Below are 26,389 nucleotides of genomic sequence, written 5' to 3' on the forward strand. Positions count from 1 at the left end.
ACCTCTCAGGTGGACCTATAAACTCAACATTCTTATCTCCAATCTCTCACCAATTTCCCAGCCTCTATCACTGTATCTTTAGCAAACTCTGTGTTCTCGGTTCCATGAATTCCCTTTGACCTTCTAAATGCAACAGCTCTTTCCCTTCTTGCCGTGTCATGGAATTTTCACGTCAGCCAATTTCTCGTTTCCTTCCCCTCCTCACTGCTGCCTGTCAAGATACCTCAGTCCTGGTCATCCTTACAACTCAGGCCAAGAGCTCAGAACATTACACAGCATTACGATGGAACTAGAAAAGACCCCTCGCTGACAGTTTTAAGAGCCAGTAGAAGACCTTGGACAATGACCCCATATAGTCTTGGTCATAGGATACAGCTGCTATAGCTATGCTAGGTTAAAAAAAAAGTTTTAAAGGTTTAATATAGGAAATGGGACATTATTGTATTGGGCAAAGTACAAAGTATTTTTGGAGAATTTTTCACCATGTACATCTTGGTTGGGAGAACTTGCTATTGAACCTGAAGGAGCCAGACTCTCCTCTCCCCCTCCTTATCTCAGTGGAGTGGGTGTTATGCAAGTGTGCATGTGCACGTACACACAAACACAAACACACACACACACACATGCACACTCACACTCACACTCTGAACACACTACAGAGCAGCTGGGAAGTGTTTCTGTGGTGGCCATAGTGCCTATTCAGTGACAGACAAGAAGAACAGTGGTAGCAAAGCACAGAGCCTGAGGGAAATGGAGCCCAGGGGTGGTTCAAGTCAGACTTGCTGGAGCAGGACATACGTGTCTCCCATCCTGTCTGTCCAGCTTTCCCAATGACCCAGTGGACTACTCCATTTCCTTCCAATAAATTCCTTGTTTGGTTTCAGTGTCTGCTCCTGTTGCTTACAATTAAGAACTCTGAATGATACACCCACCAACCCAGCCAGGCTTCCATACTGACCAACTGGAGCAGGTACCAATGAAACAAAACAAAAAATGGCAGCTCTAGGGTTATATAACAGGGTACCACAGATCCATCTATGTGACAGCAAGAACTAATGTGTCTAAAGCACATAAAACAGAATTTAGAATTAAAAATACTCAGTTCATGGTATATTTAGATAAAATAAACCCTTATAATTCTAGTAATTTAATCATGGGCTTTCTGGTACACTCATAATTTTATTCAACTCCTGTCTGCCACCAATAATCTGAAAAATCTTGGGCATGTTGCTTAGTATCTGGAAATGGGGATAATAATGGCTAATTACTCACCTTTTGTATTTTATTTTCCTTATCTGAAAAACAAAGAAGATAGTACCTACTTCATTGGCCTGTTATGACAGGATTTAAAAGTCACAGAGCACAGTGCACTTGACACACAGTAAACATGTGACAAGGACTCTCCTTTCCCAACACTGATGACATCATTAGTTTTTATATGCCATGCAGGCTCTTTTCCAAAGTGAGATAGCTTCAACCGGTGCAAGCTTTTTGGCCACACTGAACTTTGAAGCAATATGATCTCAGAATACTTGTTCCAGTGCTTCTGACTTCCACACCCACAATGCTCATGATGTCACTTTCCACATGACTAAATCCTCTGCAAAGAGAAAGGCATGCCAGGTGTTAATCTGAAAAAGGGTCAATATTTAAACAGTAAAAGCTCTTTCACGAACATCAACCTCAGCCTTCTATGCTTTCTCACACCCAGTCAACCCCATCCAGCCCTCTTTCTATCTCTTGCTTACTCTGAGCCTAAAGTCATTTGTCACAACTGGCAAATTACTGGCACACTCTTAAGTGGAAATACCATTTGGACCCTCCTGACAGTATCAGCCTGAATCACGGTGATTTTAGCTGTTCTAAGATACGTTTTTAAAGAGAAGCATCTAATATAATCTGGGCAAATCTGAGTCATTTCCCCAGAATTTAGAATTAATTTTATCAATTTCTGGACAGGCTCACTCCTTTTTTTTTTTTTTTTTACTGCTCTCTTGAATGGAGGAGACTGAACCACAAGGGCTCATGGGTCCAGTCAAGTTTTCATAAGGCCAGAGTCAAGGTCCTACCTGGGCTTGGCCATGCAATCCCTGTGGGACTTTGAACAAATCATCCACATCTCTCAGCCTGTCTCACCTGTGGATGATGCCAACTGCATGTGGCTGTTTGTGCATCACAGGAGATGACATATATACATCACAAGAGATGACATATATACCTAGAGCAAGCAGTCTGGTTTAACAGAAAAGGCAGCAGAGCATGAAGAAGCTGGTCTCACGTCCAGTAAGTAAGGGGCAGGATGGGCACATGACTAAGTCCTGTTAACACCCTTTCCAACATTTCCTTTAAAAACCTTCTTTGAGACAGGTGTGATAGCAAAGGCCTGTAGTCCCAGGTACTTGGACAATGAGGAAGAAGGAGTGCTTGAGCCCTGGAGTTCAAGGCCAGCCTGAGCAACACAATAAGACCCCGTCTCCAAAACAAAATAGAAACATGGCTTTGTAGGCCACATAGCCCATTTTTACAGGCAGCACGAAGAAACACAGCCAATTACCTGGCCCATCTGTGGGATCCCCCAAGCAAGTGATAGCAGCTCTTGAGGGCTGGGAAGTTACTTTTCTTATTCCACGTATAGACACGCAGAGAGAGGTCGAAGGAAGAGGTGATGACTCGCTCTGGGCCCTTGAGAGGAAGTCAAGTAAGGCCACGGTGTGGGCTCCTGCAGGAGAGCATGGCAGGGGCAGGGCACGCTGCACTCACCACCCACAGGGATGTGATGGGCTTCTGGTGGTCCCGGAAGGCCTCAAGCTGCAGACCACGTATGGTGAAGAGAACCAGTTCCGACCCAGAGGTCAGCAGGATCACCTGAGAGCCATGGCTCTGCATGAGGTGAGGAGGCATCATGGCGTCTGGCAAGAGGAAACTGGCCATCTGTTGTGCTTTTTGGAATAAAAACACAGACTGGCTTTCTCTGAGTTATCAGAGACATCACTTAAGATGATGTGCACACTTATTCCACTGCTTTGCAGTTAGACCCACACTCAACCCTGATCCATGCATTTACTCCCCTAAATCTCCAGTTCATCAGCAACAGAATAGTGATTGTAACATTGCAATCACAGAGGGTGGACTCAATGCCATATGCTTATGGGAATTACTGACAGCATGTGGTACATAGAACCATTCAGGGAACCAAGGCTCCCTTTACCTCTTCCCTTAGTTGAAGGGAATAAGTTGAGTGAAAAGAAGAAATGGCCATGGGACAACTATATGACATCTGCCCAAAACTCCTCTTTAAGATACAGTTCATTATACTGCATAGCATTCCTTTTTACAGGAAAAAAATTACCTCTTAAGAAGAATTTGTGTGTTTCCTTATATCAGACAAGGCACATATTATACATCCTGTTTCCCTTTTTTCATCAACTGACAGGAAGCTCAGAGCAAAATTTAGTCATAGTATATGAAAACAAAAGAATACAAAGGAAAAAAATGCCAAGAACCAAAAGCAAGGCCTATCAGAGTAATGTGGGGCCTAGGAAATAGAGGAGATAGCGGGGAGGGTCACGGTTCTTACTAGACTAGAAACTCCTTGGGGGAAAAAAGTAATTTTAGCTTTTATTCATCTTTGTACACGATGCTGAGAGCAGGGGCTTTGACATAATCAGGAAGAGAAAGGTAGTAATAAATGGAAGCAGGAAGATCACTTGGGGTGGGGAATCTGTGGACGTGTATTAGTGTCTGAATCTCAGGACCATGAAGGGGGCCCAACATGTGCACCATCTTCCCACCAGGACATAAAATCACAATGTGACTTCTGCTGGGCTACACCCCTGGGAGAGAGGAACAAGTAAGAGACGCGGAAACCCGCCCTAGAAACACCACACTGTGATGCTGGTGATATGCAGACCGTGGCCAGCATGGGGGACTCTTACCCAGAATGCTCACTCTGTCCCTGGATTTCATGGCTTTTAACTCAAAGGTAGTGACAACCAGCTGCCTGACATTGCCATTTCTGTGCATAACAATCAGCCTGGCAGCTTCGTCAGGGGCCCAGCAGGCTTTGGAACTCAACCGGACAGTGAGGGTGGTAGAAACAGGAAGTTGATCTTCCGATGGGTGCAGCAAGGACTGAGTGTAGAATACCTGGGGAAATACCCCTGAGTGGTCACCGTGTAGACGAGGGAGTGGCCTCAGACCCTGGGCACTCAGAAAACCTCCCATGCCCAGCCTGACTCCTGCATCATGGGCCTGGCCAGGGCACCAGGCTGTCTGCATACCCCACAATGCCTGTATGCCTGTGCCACCATATACCCTCCTTCCAGGCTATGAATGGACCAAGCTTTTTTTTTTTTTTTAAACTGGGCACTGAAGTTAGGGGCCCTCAACCACTGAGCCACATCCCAGCCCTACTTTGTATTTTATTTAGAGACAAAGTCTCACTGGGATGCTTAGTGCCTTGCTTTTGCTGAGGCTGGCTTTGAACTCGCGATTCTCCCGTCTCAGCCTCCTGAGCCACTGGAATTTCAGGTGCGTGCCACCTGGCTGGACTAAGCTGTTTCAGGTTAATCCCAACTTATGTCTGGCCCTGCTGGAAACATCCTGATATGCCATTCCCACTAAGACTGGTGTTGGTGGGACAGATCCATCATATAAATGGCATTTCTATTTGTGACCAGCTGTTGTCATGTTTTGCTGATGTCACATGTCTCCCTGGCATCTCTCTTCAGTGACTCCTTAGGCCTCCCATAGACCCCAGCCTGTTCCTGGTAGTTCCCTCCATGCCCTCTTTGCACCTGTCTGTTCTCTGACCACTTACCTCCCTGGCTTCTAGGTCCTGAGGCTCCCCAACCTACTTCTTGCTCTGCAACAACTTTTGTTCTCTCTGTCCTCCTTCTCCACAAGACCATAACCAACTGTCTATATTTCACTAAGATCTAATTTCCCAGTCCAAACCCTGTCACTCAAAAAGTATTTTATTTGTTGGGCACAGTGGCCCATGCCTGTAATCCCAGCTACTCAGGAGGCTGAGATAGGAGGATCACAAGTCTGAGACCACCCTCAGCCACTCAGCAAGACCTCGTCTCGAAACAAAAAAGAAAAAGCGCAAGGGACATAGCTCAGAGTGCCCCTGAGTTTGATCCCCTGAACAACAAAAAAAAAAGTGCTTCATCCCCTGGCAAATGAAAGCCACTTGTGCATGCATGTCACTGGGACTCGACACCATGGCACAGGAAGAGGGCAGCACTGAAGACATGCCCACCATTTCCTTTTCCAGACACCAAATGCCCCTCACTCATGCTCTCATTGAAACTATTCTCACCACCAAAGGCTCTAGAACGCTTTCCTCCAGTATGTCACTAAGGTCCCAAACCCGTTCCATCTGAACACTTCTGCCTCCCCAGAAAGGCCGGCTCCTTCTAGCTCACAGGCAGCAAGGCTGCCAGAAAACAGGGCTCTCCGGGGCCAGGGACTTCCAAGTGTCCCTTCTGCTAGAAGCAGACGTGACTGCTGGGAACAGAGCCCCCTGCGGACAGAATGTGGCTCCTGGGAGCAACAGGGCTCACTCCTGCCAGCCATGGGGCTTGGTCTTAAGCACAAAGCAGCTCTTGAGCTCATAGGATGCAACTCCAGAGGCCAGACCCTCTATTTCCTCTCACAAGGCGAGGCCTCCCCCAAGGAAAGGGTTCCCTAGGCACTGACCTTTGGGCCTAGGTCTGAATTGTGTGCAGATGCAAACAGCCACTGTCGGTCAGGAGAGCAGAGGAGGCTCACAAAGGGACTGGGAAACAAAGTCACTTTGGAGACCACCTGCAGCTGAGGCACCGTCAGTGTGTAGAGAGTCCCTTCAGCACAAGCCACCTGCAACAGATAAGGAACCAAAAGACCAGCAGAGTGTGAGAGGGCCAGGCCCTGAGCCCAGCAGGAAGCATCATGTCTGACCTGTCCTCACCAGAATGGAAACCACTGTTCAACTGCTGCCCCCACAGGGTGCAAGTGCCACTTACTTGAGATTGCACCTTAGAATATTTTTTCAAATACACTCATGGGACTAGGGTGTAGCTCAGTGGTAGAGTGCTTGCCAAGCATGCATGTAGCCCTGGGTTCCATCGCTAGGATGGCAAAAATAAATAAATACACAGACAAAAATGAATACATTCAAACAGAGACTTCAAAGCTTCTGCTCACCTCCCTGCAGGATTCGCATGTGACCCTTTCATGCCTTTCTACCCACTGGCAAAGGCATCCACGGTCACAATGGCATGCTGTGCTGCAACCGGCCTTTGAGTTTTACACTGAAAATACTCCTTGGAATCTCCACATTAGTGGACCTTTTCTTTTGATTTCCTGTCCTCCTGATAGAAATTTAAACTGTTCAACAATCACTGCTGCAGAGAATACTCCTGCACACACCTGGACACTATGTGTCTGTGCTGGGACAGGGAAAGACCCTAACTGGAACCACTAGACCAAAGAGTATGCAGCTTTCAAAAATCTCTCAAACTATATTCCTCCAGTTCCCTGCATAAAATAGCTATTTCTCTTAATCCAATTTATAATATTTTAATGGATTTTTAAATTTGGATATAATAAAATACCACCTTTGATTTTATTAGACTTCCTCCTTCTCTCCCTTCCTCCCTCCCCTTGTTCCCATCTCTCAACTTCACTGATCGCTTTACTAATTGATTTTTTTTTTGAGTGTTTTGTGGATGTACATGAGAATGAGAATCACTCTGACATATTCATATGTGTACTTGGGGAAGTTAAGCCAGATTCATTCTGCTGTTGTTCCCTGTCCTATCCCTCCTACCTTCCCTTCATTCCTCTTGGTCTACTCCACTGATCTGTCAATTCTTTTTTTGTGCCCCCTCTATTTGGATTAGCTTTTGCATATTAGAGACAACATCTGACCTTTGACTTTTGGGGTCTGGCTTATTTCACTTAGCATCGTAATCTCCAGTTCCATCCACTTACTAGCAAATGCCACAATGTGTCATTCCTCTTTCCGGCTGAGTATATACTCCATTGTGTATATATACCACATTTTTTTTCTAATCCATTCATCTATTGAAGGGCACCTAGATTGACTCCATAACTTGGCTACTGTAAATTATGCTGCTAAAAACATAGATGTGGCTGAGTCACTGTTGTATCCTGACTTAAACCTTTTGGATATATACCAAGAACTGGGATACTGGGTCATTTGGTGGTTCCATTCCTAATTTTTTGAGGAATCTCCACATTTTTCAGAGTGGTTTACTATTTGCAGTCTCAACAGTGTGTCAGTGTACTTTCTCCCTTACACCCTCACATGGATTTATTATTCGTGTTCTTGATAAATGCCATTCTCACTGGAATGAGATGAAATCTTAGTGTAGTTTTGATTTGCATTTTGCATATGGCTAGAGATGTTGGAGATTCTTTTGTGTATTTATTGGCCATTTGTATTTCTTCTTTTGAGAAATTTGTTTGGTTATTTTGCTCATTTGTTGACTAGATTATTTGTTCTTTGGCACTGAATTTTTTGAGTTCTTAATACATTCTGGGCATTAATCCCTGTCAGAGGAATAGCTGGCAAAGACTTCTTCCCATTGTGTAGGCTCACTCTTCACTCAGTCATTTCCCTTGCTATGCAGAGCTTTTTGATTCAAAGGCATCCCACTTAGTCTTGGTTTTATTTCTTGAGCTTTAGGGGTCTTGGTGAGGCAGCTGTGTCTGCTCCCACATGATGGAATGTTGACCCTAGGTTTTCTTTTAGCAGTTGCAAGGTTTCTGGTCTAATTCCAAGTCTAGGATGCATTTTGATTTGACTTTTGTGCAGGGTGAGAAACAGGAATATAATTTTATTCTTCTACATATAGATATCTAGTTTTCCCAGCACCATTTGTTAATAAAGCTGTCTTTTCTTCAACATATATTTTTGGTACCTTTGTCAAGTACCAGATGCTTATAATTATATGTGTTGGTGTCTCCTACTCTATTCCACTGGTCTTCATATTTAATGTCAATACCATGCTGTTCTTAATCTTTAAAAATATCTGTTCATCAGGCTGGGCACAGTGTCCATGCCTATAATCCCAAAGACTGAGGAGGGCGAGGCCGTGTTTCCACCTGACTGTGGCTCCCTCTCTACAGAGCACTCAGCAGGGAGATTAACAACCTGACCAACAAATGGGTCCACAGGTTGTAAAAAAGACCAATCACCATGTGATGTGCTTAGGCCCTCACTCCTGAAAGCAGGTGGCTCACCAGGATCCCATAAAATGCCTGAGTTATTGTTGCTGCCTAATGTCTCCATACCAACAAAGATTCTGATGTTCTGGGTTATTAGATGTTTTAGTCAACTTTTTCACTGCTGTGATCAATAGACCTCTTTTATAATTGTTTTTATTTGGGAGCTCACAGTTTCAGAGATTTCAGTCCACAGACAGCTGACTCCATTCCTTAGGACTTGAGGTAAAACAGAACATCACAGCAAAAGAGTGTGGCTGGCCCAGAGAAGAGTGTGGCGGAGGGAAGAGTGTGGCGGAGGGAAGAGTGTGGCGGAGGGAAGCAGCTCACATGATGATTAGGAAGCAGAGAGAAAGAGACTCTACTTGCCAGATATAAAACATGTGTCCCAAAGGCACACCCTCAATGCCCCCTGCCTCCTTCAGCCACACTCTATCCACCTTCAGTCACCACTCAGTTCATCCCATCAGGAGAATTTATTCACGGATTGGGTTACGGCTCTCAAAACCCACTCATTTCTCCTCTGAGCCTTCTTGCATTGTCTCACACACTAACTTTTGGGGGACACTTCACATCCAAACCATAACACTGGGAATAACAACTGTGTCACCCAGAGGCATCAACTTCTTTAAAAGCAGTGACAGTGCTTCGCCTACCTGTCTTTACCATAGTCTCCCTGCTAGACAACTACACAATGGCCAAGAGATTCGGGGTTCCACTCAGTCCGCAGGTCACCAATGTGATAAGGGCTACTTCATTCCTAGCTTAGGCTCAGGGCCTCTGAAGCCAATAAGGTAAGCACTGCTACAGGGATCCCCTACACTTAACTGGGATTCTTTGGGGGTAAATCACTTATAAATATAACCAGGATAGAGAAGCTCTCCCCCTTCCCCAAAGCATTCATGAAAGAAAAAAGAAGAAATAAGAAAATTCAAGGGAAGGAAACAAAAACTCAAAATAGAGATGGGCCTATGACAAAATCACCAGTCCTCCTCAACACCCACAATGTGAAAGGGAAAAAACTTGATATCTTTTAGATCTTCTGAGGTGCTACTAAGGCTAAGTCATAAAACAGCAACTTCCTATTCTTAAAAACTGCTCGAGCTGTGCACAGTGGCCCATGCCTATAACCTGGGACTCAGGAGGCTGAGGCAAGAGGATCACAAGTTCAAGGTCAGCCTCAACAACTTAGGAAGACCCTGTCTCAAAAAAAAAAAAAAAAAAAACTGTTCAAAGGAGGTAGGAATGTAGCTCAGTGGACAAAAGTTTGCTTAGCATGTGTGAGGCCCTGGGTTCAATCCCCAGTACTGCAAAAAAAAAAAACAAAACAAATGCTATTCAATTCTTTTACAGGACACAGGCACAGATCCCTAGGACCTTAATAATTTTGTTTTTGATTGTTGTTTTTTGGGCTGTGCTAGGGATCGAACCCAAGGCCTCATGCTTGCCAGGCAAAATGCTCTATCACTGAGCAACATCCCTAGCCCACACTGAAAATAATCTTGAGGGCCTGGGAGAACAGGAATAAGAACAGAGCCTCAGAGACCTAGGTTAAAACCAGGGATGCCTGCAACAATGCAGGACAGATCCACCTGGATCAGTGTGTGCTGCGTACTATTTCATCAAAATTTTCCTGTTTCAACGAATCCACCCTCTATTTCCCCTTACATTACCACTTAAAATCCTCTGCTGCTGGCCAATCAGGAAGACAGATGAGGTTGCATCCTATCTCCTTGTTGCTGAGCATCAACAAAGTCCTTTGTGTTTGCAAAAATTCAGTGCCATAACATTAGCTTATTGTGCTTCTCGTGCAGCAAGCTGTTGCTCACTGTCTCACTGTAGACCATATATTCCCCATTTACAAATTTTCTTTGGGCCTCTTTATAGTGGTATTCACAACTTTCATAAAAAAAGGCTCTTGAAACTGTTCATAAACAGGTGATGTGGTTCCAATGACTAGTGAAAACCTCAGCAACTGAGTAAGACCCTATCTCAAAAGTTAAAAAAGGACTGGGGATATACCTCAGTGGCAAAGCATACCCTGCATTCAATTCCCGGTATAAAGAAAAGAAAGGAAAGGAAAGGAAAAAAAAAAAGAAAAGAAAGGAAAATTAAAGAAAAAAGGAGGGAAAGGGAGGAAAAACTGTCCACTTTGCAACATTATAAGCATCTCATTAGTGTCCCCAGGGATTTCTGTACCACACAGCCTTTAGTAACCACCTCCTAGGCCTCTACCAGACACTGGATCACCCATGATGGCCTATGCTACCCCTGGCCTTGGTACCAAAACTTGTCATACCTCAGAACAAAAACTGCTGGCTGCACATGGGGCCCTTCTAGGGGTGGAGGCTCACAGTTCCTGAGCCTGTGACTCTGTCCCCAGTTGCATGTTGTGCTTGGGTCCTGGAAGCAACACCCACAGAAGCCTTCCTGCTAAGAACATACCTGGCATCTTCAGGACAAAGTCAGACCTGAGGCATAAGCACAGTGACCTCTGTAGAAGGATGCAGCTCCCCTTCTGCTCAGTCACTCCCTAGATGCAGTGGTCTTAGAGGGCCCCAATCTCTAGGACCACTGACTCCCCGAGAGGCTCCTGAGCAACTCATGAAGTGTGTTCGTATGTTTTCTGAATGGCACAGCCACCCTGCATGTGACGACCTCACTGGAGAGGTGCTACAGTCTGGCCCTTAACTGAATCTATCACTCTTAAACAAACAAACAGCAGCAACAACAACAACAAAAAAAACACAGTAATACTAAACACCATGACCCTACAATGCCCCTTTCCCAGGAAGCTAGCCAAATTAGAAGAAAAGTGAAGAGCAAGCCTGAGGGGCGCATGTGTGTGGTCCTGGGTTCGCTCCTCAGAACCACTAAAGATAAATAAATAAATGTATTGTATCCATCCATAACTAAAGAACATTTTTTAAAAACACTAGAAAAATTCATGTTCAAAACACTAGAAAAACTAGGGATGACAGGAACATACCTCAACATCATAACAGCTGTCTGTGCTAAGCTCCAGGCCAACATCATTCTAAATGGAAAAAAACTGAAAGTATTCCCTCTAAAAACTGGAACAAGACAGGGATGCTCTCTTTCACCACTTCTATTTAACATAGTTCTTAAAACACTGGCCAGAGCAATTAGATAAAAGAAATTAAAGGGATACAGATAGGAAACGAAAAACTCAAATTAGCACTATTTGCTGACGATATGATTCTATACCTAGAAGACCCAAAAAGTTCCACCAGAAAACTTCTAGAACTAGTAAATGAATTCAGCAAAGCAGCAGGATATAAAATCAACACTCATAAATCAAGGAGGATCCAATATGACGACGGGCGCAGAGAGATCAAGTCTCTGACCTCTTCCGCTGTGCGGGCATAGGGAGTCGTAAACCGTCTAAATGCTATTGGCTTAGGATCACTAGGCAATGCTGAGCTGACGTGGATCTGGGGCAAACAGTCCGGACCTCTCAGAACACACACCGAGCCCAGATCAGCTGCATTCAAGCTCCCGTTCGCCTGCTTCTTGCAGCCAAACTGCTGTGACTCAGCACTAACGATCCCGCTGAAACAACAGGTTGGCCCTTCTGAACTTACGGAGGTAAAAGCCAACCAAGCCTTCATAGGCAGTGGCCACAGGATTGAAACGGGGCTTGGGAGAGACAGTCAGGACCCACCCGTTGCATTGGTCACCCGGCAAAGGGAACGAACTGTCACCATTTGCATGGGATACCACCATGGCAGAGAACTGACGTCACTAGAACAAGGCGGAGGAGACAACTTCGTTGAAACCAGTGGCTACAGGTGTGTAACCCACTAGCCATCCCTCTCCACACAGCGGGAAACCTTAAGGGCCCCTCCCAGCTCTCCCGTGAGCGCAATAGCCAGACTGAGGGAATCAGGAGTGGCACGGGACTCACGGCGCGGAACTCCCGGCTACCGCTCCCACCAGTGCTGACAACTGAGGTCTCTTGCACCAGCTACCGGGGGCGTGGCTACCGGAGGGCAAGCAAATTTGCTAGGGGTTCTCAGCCCCAAGCTCCACAAACTTAGGGTCTGAGGGAATGGCAAACAGGGAGAGTGTGCCCAGTCGTTCAAGAAAATAGGGCTCCCAGGAGCAGCAGACCTGGCGTGTAGCCAGTATTGTGGTGAGCGTCACCGGTGAGCGGGGCCTGGCTTGAGGAAAAGTGGGGAAGTGACTAGACACGAGAGAAGGCCCTAGGCACTCAGGATTGGAGACCCACCCAGTCGGGGAGGAGGAGCTGCTGCACAGTGATTGGCTCCCGCCTACTGAGAGGAGAAGCCTGGCCAATGGGCACAGCTCCACATACTGAAAGAGAAGTTAATCAAACTCTAAGACTGCATTTATTAATTTTTTTTTCATTTTCATTTTTTTGTTGTTGTTTTTTAAATTTTTTAAACTTTTTAATTTTATTATTATTTTTTTTTATTTTAATTTTCATTTTTTTATTATTATTTTTTCTTTTTTTATTTTCTATTTTTTTCTTTTGTCTTTTCTTTTCTTTTCAATTTTCTTATTCCCCCTTCCTTGAATTCTACCTGCTTACTCTCATTCTCTTTAGTGACTACTTCACTTCCCTTCTAATATCTTTCCTCCCAAGCATCAAATAAATTTATTAGAGTAAACAGTAACTCAGCAGTCAAACAGAACAAGAAGTAACTCGAGCAGCATGAAAAAGCAAGGAAGAAAAGGAGTACAAACAATGCCGGACAGCCTAAATATTCAGGAGGACCTAGAGTCATCAGAAAAATGGTCATATAAAGAACTCAAGGAATACCTTAGACAGACAGAATGGAATCTTAAAGAGGATACGAGACAGCAAATTCAAACAGTGAAAGAACACATTGAGAATGAATTACATAAACAATAAAAGAAGAGTAAAGCATCTTTATCAGGAGATAGAGATTAAAAAAATCAAACAATAATTCTAGAAATGAAGGAAATTATAAACCAAATTAAAAACTCAAATGAGAGTATCACTAACAGAGTGGAGCAAGTAGAAGCCAGAATGTCAGATAATGAAGACAAAATATATCATCTTGAAAAGAGTCTAGCCAACTCAGAAAGGCTGGTAAAAAATCATGAGAAAAACATCCAAGAGATATGGGGTAACATAAAAAAAAAAACTTACGAGTCATCGGGATAGAGGAAGGTATAGAGATTCAAACCAAGGGAATGAGTAACCTGCTGAATGAAATAATTACAGAAAATTTTCCAGAAATAAAAAAGGAAACGGATATACAAATTGTAGATGCATACAGGACATCGAGCATACAAAATCAAAGTAGACCAATGCCAAGACACATTGTTATGAAGATATCCAATATACAGAACAAAGAGAAAATATTAAAAGCTACAAGAGAAAGGAGGCAGATTACATTCAGGGGTAAACCAATAAGGTTAACAACGGATTTTTCATCACAGACGCTGAAACCAAGAAGATCCTGGAACAACATATTTCAAACACTGAAAGACAATGGATGCCAACCAAGAATTTTGTATCCAGCAAAATTAAGCTTCAGGTAAGACAACAACGAAATAAAAATCTTTCATGATAAACAAAAGCTAAAAGAAATTGCAGCCAGAAAACCAGCATTGCAAAGCGTCTTGAGCAAAACACTATGCGAGGAAGAAATGAAAAACAATAACCAAAACCATCAGTGGGAAGTGCCTCGGTAAAGACAGAGGGCGGGGGGGAAAGCTAATCATGGAGAAACAAACTAAATAAAAAAAAAAGATAAATAATCAAACATGGCTGGAAGTAAAAAACATATATCAATAGTAACTCTAAACGTTAATGGCTTAAACTCTCTAATAAAGCGACATAGGCTGGTAACATGGATTGAAAAAACAAAGCCAACAATATGCTGCCTCCAGGAGACACATCTGATTGGAAAAGACATACACAGGCTGAAGGTGAAAGGTTGGGAAAAAATATACCATGCACACGGTCCTCGTAAGCAAGTAGGGGTGGCCATCCTCATATCGAATAAAATCAACTTCAAGACTAAGTTAATCAAAAGGGATAAGGAAGGACATTATATACTGTTAAAAGGAACCATTCACCAACAAGACATAACAATTATCAATATTTATGCACCGAATAATGGTGCTGCGACGTTCATAAAACAAATTCTCCTCAAGTTCAAGAATCAAATAGACCACAACACAATAATTATGGGTGACTTCAACACACCTCTCTCACCATTGGACAGATCCTCCAAACAAAAGTTGAATAAGGAAACTATAAAACTCAATATCACAATCAATAACCTAGACTTAACTGACATATAGAGAATATATCAACCATCATCAAGTGGATATACTTTTTTCTCAGCAGCACGTGGATCCGTCTCAAAAATAGACCATGTATTATGCCATAGGGAAACCCTCAGTAAATATAAAGGGGTGGAGATAATACCATGCATTTTATCTGATCATAATGGAATGAAACTGGAAATCAATGATAAAAGAAGTAAGGAAAAATCCTACATCACATGGAAAATGAACAATATGTTACTGAATGATCAAAGACATAAAGGAGGAAATCAAAAAATTCTTAGAGATAAATGAAAATACAGACACAACATATCGGAATCTATGGGATACAATGAAAGCAGTTTTAAGAGGGAAATTCATCGCCTGGAGGTCATTCCTCAAAAAAAAAAAAAAGAAAAGAAAAGAAAAAACCAACAAATAAATGAGCTCACACTTCATCTCAAAGCCCTAGAAAAGGAAGAGCAAAACAACAGCAAATGTAGCAGAAGGCAAGAAATAATTAAAATCAGAGCGGAAATCAACGAAATTGAAACAAAAGAAACTATTGAAAAAATTGACAAAACTAAAACTTGGTTCTTCGAAAAAATAAATAAGATCGACAGACCCTTAGCCATGCTAACGAAGAGAAGAAGAGAGAGAACTCAAATTACTAACATACGGGATGAAAAAGGCAAGATCACAACAGATGCTACAGAAATACAGAAGACAATTAGAAATTATTTTGAAAACCTATATTCCAATAAAATAGAGGATAGTGAAGACACTGATAAATTTCTTAAGTCATACGATTTGCCCAGACTGAGTCAGGAGGATACACACAATTTGAACAGACCAATATCAATGGATGAAACAGAAGAAGCAATCAAAAGACTACCAACCAAGAAAAGCCCAGGACCGGATGGGTATACAGCGGAGTTTTACAAAACCTTTAAAGAAGAATTAATACCAATACTTTTCAAGTTATTTCAGGAAACAGAAAAAGAGGGAGCTCTTCCAAATTCATTCTATGAGGCCAACATCACCCTGATTCCGAAACCAGACAAAGACACCTCAATGAAAGAAAACTACAGACCAATATCTCTAATGAACCTAGATGCAAAAATCCTCAATAAAATTCTGGCGAATTGAATACAAAAACACATCAAAAAAATTGTGCACCATGATCAAGTAGGATTCATCCCTGGGATGCAAGGATGGTTCAATATACGGAAATCAATAAATGTTATTCACCACATCAATAGACTCAAAGGTAAGAACCATATGATCATCTCGATAGACGCAGAAAAAGCATTCGACAAAGTACAGCATCCCTTTATGTTCAAAACATTAGAAAAACTAGGGATAACAGGAAGTTACCTCAACATTGTAAAAGCTATCTATGCTAAGCCTCAGGCTAGCATCATTCTGAATGGAGAAAAATTGAAGGCATTCCCTCTAAAATCTGGAACAAGACAGGGATGCCCTCTCTCACCACTTCTATTCAATATAGTTCTCGAAACACTGGCCAGAGCAATTAGACAGACGAAAGAAATTAAAGACGTAAAAATAGGAAAAGATGAACTTAAATTATCCCTATTTTAGGACGACATGATTCTATACCTAGAAGACCCAAAAGTGTCTACAAAGAAACTATTTGAACTAATAAATGAATTCAGCAAAGTGGCAGGATATAAAATCAACACGCATAAATCAAAGGTATTCCTGTTTATCAGCAACAAAACTTCTGAAATGGAAATAAGGAAAAACACCCCATTCACAATATCCTCAAAAAAAAAATAAAATACTTGGGAATCAACCTAACAAAAGAGGCGAAAGATTTATACAATGAAAACTACAGAACCCTAAAGAGAGAAAGAAGAAGATCTTAGAAGATGGAAAAATATACCCTGTTCATGGATAGGCAGAACTAACCTCATCAAAATGGCGATATTACCAAAAGTTCTCTATAGGTTTAATGCAATGCCAATCAAAATCCCAATGGCATTTCTTGTAGAAATAGATAAAGCAATCATGAAATTCATATGGAAAAATAAAAGACCCAGAATAGCAAAAGCAACTCTAAGCAGGAAGTGTGAATCAGGCGGCATAGCGATACCAGATTTCAAACTATACTACAGAGCAATAGTAACAAAAACAGCATGATACTGGTACCAAAACAGGCGGGTGGACCAATGGTACAGAATAGAGGACACAGAGACTAATCCATAAAGTTACAACTATCTTATATTTGACAAAGGGGCTAAAAGCATGCAATGGAGGAAGGATAGCATCTTCAACAAATGGTGCTGGGAAAACTGGAAATCCATATGCAACAAAATGAAACTGAATCCCCTTCTCTCACCATGCACAAAAGTTAACTCAAAATAGATCAAGGAGCTTGATATCAAATCAGAGACTCTGCGTCTGATAGAAGAAAAAGTTGGCTCCGATCTACTTTGGGTCGGGCTCCAAATTCCTTAATAGGACACCCATAGCACATGAGTTAATAACAAGAATCAACAAATGGGACTTACTTAAACTAAAAAGTTTTTTCTCAGCAAGAGAAACAATAAGAGAGGTAAATAGGGAGCCTACCTCATGGGAACAAATTTTTACTCCTCACACTTCAGATAGAGCCCTAATATGCAGAGTATACAAAGAACTCAAAAAATTAAACAATAAGATAACAAATAACCCAATCAACAAATGGGCCAAGGACCTGACCAGACACTTCTCAGAGGAGGACATACAATCAATTAACAAGTACATGAAAAAATGCTCACCATCTCTAGCAGTCAGAGAAATGCAAATCAAAACCACCCTAAGATACCATCTCACTCCAGTAAGATTGGCAGCCATTCTGAAGTCAAACAACAACAAGTGCTGGCGAGGATGTTGGGAAAAGGGTACTCTTGTACATTGCTGGTGGGACTGCAAATTGGTGCGGCCAATTTGGAAAGCAGTATGGAGATTCCTGGGAAAGCTGGGAATGGAACCACCATTTGACCCAGCTGTTGCCCTTCTCGAACTATTCCCTGAAGACCTTAAAAGAGCGTACTACTGGGATACTGCCACATCGATGTTCATAGCAGCACAATTCATAATAGCTAGACTGTGGAACCAACCCAGATGCCCTTCAATAGATGAATGGATAAAAAAAAATGTGGCATTTATACACCATGGAGTATAGAGGACACAGAGACTAATCCATAAAGTTACAATTATCTTATATTAGACAAAGATGCCAAAAACAAACACTGGAGGAAAGATAGCCTCTTCAACAAATGGTGCAGGGAAAACTGTAAATCCATATGCAACAAAATGAAATTAAACCCGTATCTCTCCCATGCACAAAACTCAAAAGTGGATCAAGTACCTAGGAATTAAATCAGAGACTCTGTGTCTGATAGAAGAAAAAGTAGCCCTAATCTTCATCATGTGGGATTAGGCCCCCAACTTCCTTAATAAGACTCCTATAGCACAAGAATTAAAGCCAAGAATCAATAAATGGGATGGATTCAAACTAAAAAGTTTCTTCTCAGCAAAAGAAACAATCTGTGAGGTGAATAGAGAGCCTACATCTTGGGAGCAAATTTTTACCCCTCACACATCAGGTAGAGCACTAATCTCTAGGGTATATAAAGAATTCAAAAAGCTAAACATCAAAAAAAAAAATAATAACCCAATCAACAAATGGGCCTAAGACCTGAACAGACACTTCTGAGAAGAGGATATTCAATCAATCAACAAATATATGAAAAAATGTTCATCATCTCTAACAATCAGAGAAATGCAAATCAAAACTACTGTAAGATATCTCACTCCAGTCAGAATGGCAGCTATTATGAAGACAAACAACAATAAGTGTTGGTGAGGAGGTGGGGAAAAAGGTACACTCATACACTGCTGGTGGGACTTCAAATTAAAGTAGCCAATATGGAAAGCAGTATAGAGATTCCTTGGAAAATGGGAATGGTACTACCATTTGACCCAGTTATCCCATTCCTCAGTCTATACCCAAAGGACTTAAAAACAGCATAATTCACAATACCTTAACTGTGGAACCAACCTAGATGCCCTTCAATAGATGAAGGACAAAAAAAAAATGTGGCATATATACACAATGGAATATTACTCAACAATAAAAGAGAATAAAATCATGATATTTGCAGGTAAATGGATGGAGTTGGAGAATATAATACTAAGCAAAGTTAGCCAATCCCCAAAAACCAAATGCCTAATTTTTCTCTGATATAAGGAGGCTGACTCAGAGTGGGATAGGGAGGGGGAACATGGGAGGAATAGATGAATTCCAGATAGGGCAGAGGGGTGGGAGGGGAAGGGGGGGCATGGAGTTAGAAATGATTGTGGAATATGATGGACATCATTATCCAAAGTACACGTGTGAGACATGAATTGGTGTGAATATACTTTGTATACAACCAGAGATATGAAAAATTGTGCTCTATATGTATAATAAGAATTGTAATGCATTCTGCTGTCATATATAAATAAAAGAGAGAAAGAGAGAAAGAGAGAGACAGAGACAGAGAGAGAGACAGACAGACACAGCAAACAAGCCTGGACCAAATGTCCACGTGAATACTATCTCAGAAGACCCTGATTCTCTCATGGTATGTTACAAAGAGGGCAAACCAGTGTTATCTGTAAGAACTGCTTTCTTGCACACATGTCAGAATAGCTGCTCATTGAGATGCTGATCATGCAAAGAACAAAGCAAACTGATAATATGACTACTTCTTCAGCCTAACGTTTACCCCCATCCCTGCAGTCACTGGCATGGATCTGAGCACTGTGCAATGGAAAGAGCTTGAACCAGCTGCTGTCACTGAACAAAGCATCGTGGGAGAATGTAGGTGTGCTTTTCTGGTGAAGCACAGACTCACTATGTGAAATGGAAGTGCAGCTGTGCAACCTGTCACCCCTGGACTTTCTGGAGAAGCTTATCACCACTGGATCTTCCTTGTAAGCTTTTCTCAGTAAACCTTACATCCTAACATCTCAACCCCAGGAGTTTTCTTTGGTCCCTGGGCCATCTTCTCATTGCGCTAGCACAACAGGGCTGTGAATGATACACTGGAATGTGCAGCTAAAGATGAGGAAGGTGGGGCCCCCAGAAGTCAGTGTGACTCAGGCATGTCCCCTGCTTTTATATCCAACCCCTGGGTTCTTAATCTTTGTTAATGAATTCTTCTAGAATTTCCATTAAATCTAGTTCTTTTCTAAATATGTTACATTTTATTTTTTAGATAAATAAAATAACAGATTTAGAAAGTTTTTGTTTTCTGTTAATATTTATTTCCCTGAACAACAACTTCAGGTGTCTGAAGCCCTGTGACTCACTTTATATTGTGTGCTGTTTCTAGTGCCAGTTCTAGCTCATGTGACCTCATCTCTTCATGTGCCTAGTTTTAAGTGTGTACTGAACACTGTATTTGGAAACAATGTGAGCTGTGGGACACTATTATTATCGAGAAATTATTCTCATGTACACCAAATGAGTAACCAGAGTGCTAAATCCCACTTACCTTTGGGTTGTAACACTTGCAAATCCTATCTAATCCATGAGGGTTCACAGGGTCCATACATGGTGGCCCCACACTCCAACGTTTGTCCCTATGCTATCAAAGGTCTGCTCAATCTCTTGGCTGCCTAGACTAAGGTTCCATGGCAAAGAGTCCCAAATGATAGGCTCATCACTTTGACTTCTGCCATCTCCTTAATCCTCATCTATTAACTATTCACTCCTTATTTTAGATCACTGGTACTACCAAATAGGTCTGCCAAGGAGAGGGTCTGGCTCAAGACTCCACCAATCATGGAAGCCATGATGCCAGTACTCAGATCTTGGGAGGCAGCTAGGCCCTGCAAAGGCTCCTAAGAGCCAGGTCACTCACCAGCAGAAAAGGACCCTCTGGATGGTCACAGGCCTCCACTGCAGAGCAGGAGGTAGGTAGGCAGAAGGAGGCCCCCTCCCACCCAGTCTCTGCTTTCCACACTTTGATCAATCCCTGCTTGTCCACAGTAGCAACCAGCTGCAGCTGAGGATAGGTCACCAAATTCATCAGAGGAGCAGGCTGCAGAGGGCTGGACCAGATCTCCGTGCCCTGACAACAACAAAATTAAAATTAACAACTGACATATGCATCCATTTATTTCATAAACAGTTACTATTTTCATACAGTCAACCAGCATACATTTTCCTGTGCCTATTCTGCCAGGCTTCACAGTACACATAGGCACACAGGTGCACAGGATGTGACCCACCTTACTGCACTACAAGGAGAGCAGTAATAGAGACCCATGTCCTAGATGGACAAAGAGCAGGACCTACAAGGGACACTTAGACCTCCTGGAGGCTGGGTAGCATCCATTAGGAGCACAAGAGGGGAGAGTTTCACAATGGCATGATGCTTTAGGCATTTCCAAATAGTTACCCAGAGCTCAAGGAAAAAGAAGGTGCAGACTAGACAGGGAGGCCAGAGGCAACACTGACACACCACACACACATACCACACACACACACACACACACACACAGGCTGCCTGCAGCTGCACTCTCAATTGACAAAGACTTTTCTTTATTCTTTTTGATATATATTTTTATCTTTTATTTGTTCTACTTAGCTGTACATGATAGCAGAATGCATTTCAATTCATCGTACACAATGGAGCACAACATTTCAATTCTCCAGCTGACAAAGACTTTTCATGTGTGCTTTCCCACTCAAGTCTCATGGCAGCCCAGTTTTACTGACAAACTCATATGAATAGGTCATGCTGCACAGATGGCAGCTGCCCTGCCGAATGCCGCCTCCTTCTCGAGGATGTGCCCCGCAGTGAGCCACGGGCTACCCCCAGCCAGGCCTGTCCCCAGCCAGTCCACCGATTCACAGGCAGACACCTGCCCTGAGCCGAGTCCTCCAAGGTCTCTCCTGGGATTTTGCAAATTGGAACAGAGAAGCAGGACAACCTGTTGCCACAAAGCACTGACACAGGGTGTCAGAGTGGATCTACCCAACTGCTGCCCCAGGCTTCCCAGGCCTGCATGCGGAGGTTTCTTCCCGATTTTGAGTCATTATTGATCTCTCTTCTTCATTATGATTTATCATGACTTTTTTTCCAATCATGATACCCTAGAACTCCTCCATTAGCTTTTCTTTCCCCTCTGTCATTTGACTTCTGTTGACTAAAGAGGTAATATAACAGAGACTGGGGACAAGGGATTCTGACAGAAATACAGAATTTTTACAAATTTTCGTTTGTGGTATTAAGAGGGAAAAAAGCACTGTAACTCCCCTTTCTATTTCTAAACCGAAAAACAACACCCACTGAAACAGAATGAGGAATATGCTGGTCAATTCCTGCCTGCAATCTCCAACTCCAGGGCCTCACAAAGTGGGGGACCCAACTTGTGAGACAGGAGGACTCTGGTGCCTCAGGGCAGATGGATGCTTCTGCTGGTACTGAAAACTGTGATTCTAGGAGGAGAGAAGTTTAACCCTACAATTTTTCAGAGGTTAAGAGAATAAAACATAGCATGGGAAACCATCAAAAATGAATGCAGATGACCCGTTAAAAATATGGAGTTGAACATTGTTAAGTACATAGAAAAATTAAGCAAGTAAAAAAAAAAAAATGTCTAGCTTCAGGGATAGTAAAAGGGGAGGAAGAGGATAAAAATGATAATGTCAGTGTTACCTCATGATTCAACCATGAAGATCATGTACATTAATAATTATGGTAATATAGCCTGGTGTGGTGGCACCTGTCTGTAATCCCAGCAGCTTGGGAGGCTGAGGCAAGAGGATCGTGAGTTCAAAGCCAGCCTCAGCAAAAGCAAAATGCTAAACAACTCAGTGAGACCCTGTCTATAAATTAAAAAAAAAAAGTAATATAAACAATAACTGTTGGCCTAAACAAAACATACTTGTTTCAGGACAGGAAATTTAAACCTGTGTAGAGAAAAAATGATAAATCACCTGCCCACAAAATTCAACAGATAATTCCTTTGGGAATACCCTTTCCTCCAGGGAAACATGAATGGGACATGATTGGTTTTTAAAACAAATCTTTTGAGCTAGGCATGGTGGTGCACGCCTGTAATCCCAGTGACTCAGGAGGCTGAGGAAGGACGATCACAAGTTCAAAGCCAGCCTCAGCAATTTAGCCAAGTCCTAAACAATTCAGGGAGACCCTGTCTCAAAAAATAAAAAGGGCTGGGGATGTGCCTCAGTGGCCCCTGGGTTCAATCTCCAGCACCAAACAGTAAAAATTAAAACAAACATTTTAGGTTTTTTTGTAAGGTGCTCAGGATGGAACCCAGAGCCTCACACATTCTAGGCAAGTACACTACCCATGAGCCACCCCCAACCCCGCTTTTAGAATTTTGACCTTTAAACTATATGTAACTGCAACATATGTGGCATCTTCATTTCTATCATCTGTGGGTAAGATGACCACAAAACTCTCTTATGCTTTTAATTTTTTTCAAAATAACAGTTATGAATTTTACAAATAAACAAATAATTTTAAAATTTGATAGAGGTTCAGGATGGCAGCACAGAGAGACAAAGCACACGGTAACTATGATGCAGCTCCCTGGCCAGGGGTCTCTACATTGCCAGAAGATAAGCAGGAAGGCACAGGCTGGCAGTCCTAATGACAAGAGAATTTCTTAGTGCTCACAGACTTTGAAACTGGTGTGGGGAACTACTCATGTGACTGCTTTGTAGTCCAGAAAAAGAAATGCATATGGGCAATCCCACTCCAACCTCCAGAGCTTAACTTAAAACAGGATGTCATCTTGGGAATGGAGTCACTACTACAGTCCATCCTGCTGTAGGGGCCACAGGGCCCCAGCAGCATGGCTGCTCCTGCCAAGAACCCCAGTACCACTGGCACACACCTCTACAAAGACTGAGGACAAGCCTCTCCACGGCCTGTGTCCCTTGATGTCATATCCACCATCATCGTCACTCCTCAACTGTGGTCATGCATCTTTGATAGCCTGGGTCCATTCCAAAGTTCTACCACTATTTTCAAAACACCTGCAGTCTAGACTGCTGAGGTACTCTTAGATGTGATGCTGATTACGGATGGCTAAAGAAATGACAAGGAAGCTATAATTCTGGGCTAAATCAAAGCCAGTGCACCTACCTGACATCTTACACTTTAGCTAAATGCCAAAGTCTTTCCCTATGAAAGTTTCTTCATAAAATTGGAAGAGGCAACTATTACACCAGATGCACAGACATCAGCATACAGACACAAGAAGCACAAAATTCTCCAGAAACTGATCCCAGTGTAAAGGAAATCTTTTTATTTGATTTTGAAAAGAAATTCAAAGTAACGATTCTAAGGAAACTCCACACGATACAAGAGAATAGATAATAAGAAGAGGAAAACAATTTATGATCTGAATGAGAAATTCAACAGATAAAAATCACAAAAAAGAATGAAATAGAAATCTTAGAGCTAAAAAAATCTTCAATTTGAGGCAGCATGGACAACTTAAAAGTAAGATCCTATTTCAGAATCAATTTTCAAAATGGACTAGAGATGTAGCTCAGTGGTAAGAGTACTTACCTAGCATGCATGAGGTCCTGGGTTAAATCCCCATATTGCAAAAGAAAAGAAAAGAAAGAAATGAAGGAATTCTCACTGGTAAAACAGACACATACAGAAGAAAAAAATCAAACTTTATCACTACAGAAACCACCAAACCATAGGATAAATCAGAGAGCCAGAGAGGAAAAAAGAATACACAAAATAATCAGAAAACAATAAACAACTTGTCAATAACCTTGAATATAAATGGACTAACTTCTCCAATAAGAAGATACAGACTGGTTGAATGCTTTACAATCACCAGTAAAGACACATGTAGTCCAAAAGGGAAAGCATGGAAGAATATTCCACACTCATGGAAACCAAAAGCAAGTAGGTACTATACTCACATCAGATAAGATTTTGAGATAGGGCAATTCACGAGAGGATATAAAAACTGTAAGTATATACAAACCCAATAACAGACCATCTAATTAGGGAGATACTCCAGAACAATAATATTTGAGAGTATCAACACCCCATTTTCATTAATGAACGTGTCATCAGACAAAAAATCAACAAAGATACATCAGAGTTGAACTATATACCATGGAGCTAATGAACCTAACATGATTTACAAAACATTTCAGCCGCTAACTGAAGAATGCATTCTCATCAGCACATGGAACACACTCTCCAGGAGAGACCAAACAGTAGTCCACAAACCAAGCTTCAATAAATATAATAGTGAAATTATATCATGCATCTTCTCTGACCCAAACAAGACTAGAAGTCAACAACAGCAATGGAAACAAACATATGGTCTTGAACAACCAATGAGATGCTGAAGAAATTAAAAAGAAAATAAAAATTTTCTTGAAACACATGGAAATACAACCCATCAAACTACGTGGAATACAGCAAAATAAGTATTAGAGTGTTACATGTTAGGGAAAAAACTAGAAAGATTTCAAATAACCTAATGATATACCTCAGGGTCCTAGAAAAAAGAAGAAAAGCCTAACCTAAAATTAGTAGAAGGAAAGAAAAACTAACAATGAGAACAGAAATAAACAAAATCAAGAGTGGTTTTTTTTTTGTTTTTTTTTTTTTGTACTGTGGATTGAACACAGAGTTGCTCTACCACTGAGCTGCATCCCCAGCACTTTCTACTTTTTATTTTGAGATGGGCTCTTACTAAGTTGCTTAGGGCCTTGCTAAATTGCTAAGGTCAGTCTTGAACTTGTAATGCTCTTGCCTCAGCCTCCCAAGTCACTGAGGTAGGGTTGGGCCACCATATCTGGCTCAAAATAAAGACTTTTTAAAACAAGAGAGATCAACAAAATGAAAGTCTGATTTTTGAAGATAAAATTGATGCCCTTAGCTGGCTAAAAAGAAGAAAACTCAAATAAAATTAGAGATAAAAGAAAAGATGTTACAGATAATACCACAGAAATACAAGCAATCATAAAGAAGAATGAGATTATGGCATTTTCTGGTAAACAGATGCAACTGGAGACTATCATGTCAAGTGAAATAAGACAGTCCCAAAAAACCAAAGGCTGAATGTTCTCTATGATATGTGGACACTAACCCACAACAAGGAAGGGTGGGAGGGGAAGAAAGGAAGTTCACTGGATTAGACAAAGGGGAGTGAAGGGAAGGGAGAGGGGAAGAGAGTAGGAGAGACAGTAGAGTGAATTGGATGTGACTTTCTCTTGCTCATAAATGAGCACATGACTAGTGTACTGTGACTCCACATCATGTACAACCACAAAAATAGGATCCTAACTGGAATGGGTTGTACTCCTTGTGTGTACAATGTCAAAATATACTTTGCTGTCATGTATATCTAAGAACAACAAATAATAATAATAAAAAGATTAAAAAAAATACAGGCGATCCTAAGAATCTACTATGAATAATTATACACTAACAAACTGAAACACCCAGAAGAAATGGAAAAGTTCCTGGACACATACAAGCAACCAGATTCAATCAAGAAGTAATAGAAAATCCAAATAGATTTCTAATAAGACATGAGACTAAAACATTAACTGGAAGTCTCCCATCAAAGAAAACTCTAGGATCTGATGGCTTCACTGCTGAATTCTACCAGACATGTCAAGATTATTTCAACTCTTCTCAAACTATTTTAAATAAACAAAAAGAGGAAACTGTGTCAAATATGACCTACAAGGTCCTTCCTCCAAATGCAGACAATGACGCACACACAAAGAAAACTACAAACTGCTCTCACTGATGAACACACATGCAAAAATTCTCAACAAAATACG

The 26,389-nt window shown here is 41.8% G+C and overlaps 1 protein-coding gene across 3 annotated transcripts in view; it reads right to left on the minus strand.

Annotated features, from left to right (window-relative positions):
* Positions 1–1,171: 1,171 nt before the first annotated feature.
* Positions 1,172–26,389, minus strand: part of LOC143382610 (F-box/WD repeat-containing protein 12-like) — a 39,263-nt gene continuing 14,045 nt past the window's right edge. Inside the window, exons 5-10 of one of the 3 annotated variants that reach the window (XM_076836825.1) lie at positions 20,442–20,651; positions 5,704–5,862; positions 3,936–4,146; positions 2,761–2,939; positions 2,555–2,682; positions 1,172–1,600 (exon numbers count right to left, since the gene is read on the minus strand). In XM_076836825.1, coding sequence (XP_076692940.1) covers positions 1,474–1,600; positions 2,555–2,682; positions 2,761–2,939; positions 3,936–4,146; positions 5,704–5,862; positions 20,442–20,651 — 1,014 coding nt within the window. In that variant the 3' untranslated portion in view covers positions 1,172–1,473. The remainder of the gene's footprint in view (positions 1,601–2,554; positions 2,683–2,760; positions 2,940–3,935; positions 4,147–5,703; positions 5,863–20,441; positions 20,652–26,389) is intronic. The other 2 variants (XM_076836826.1, XM_076836827.1) reach the window with 2 other exon arrangements.

The sequence above is a fragment of the Callospermophilus lateralis genome, chromosome 17 (genome assembly GCF_048772815.1).
Source record: "Callospermophilus lateralis isolate mCalLat2 chromosome 17, mCalLat2.hap1, whole genome shotgun sequence".
NCBI lineage: Eukaryota > Metazoa > Chordata > Mammalia > Rodentia > Sciuridae > Callospermophilus > Callospermophilus lateralis.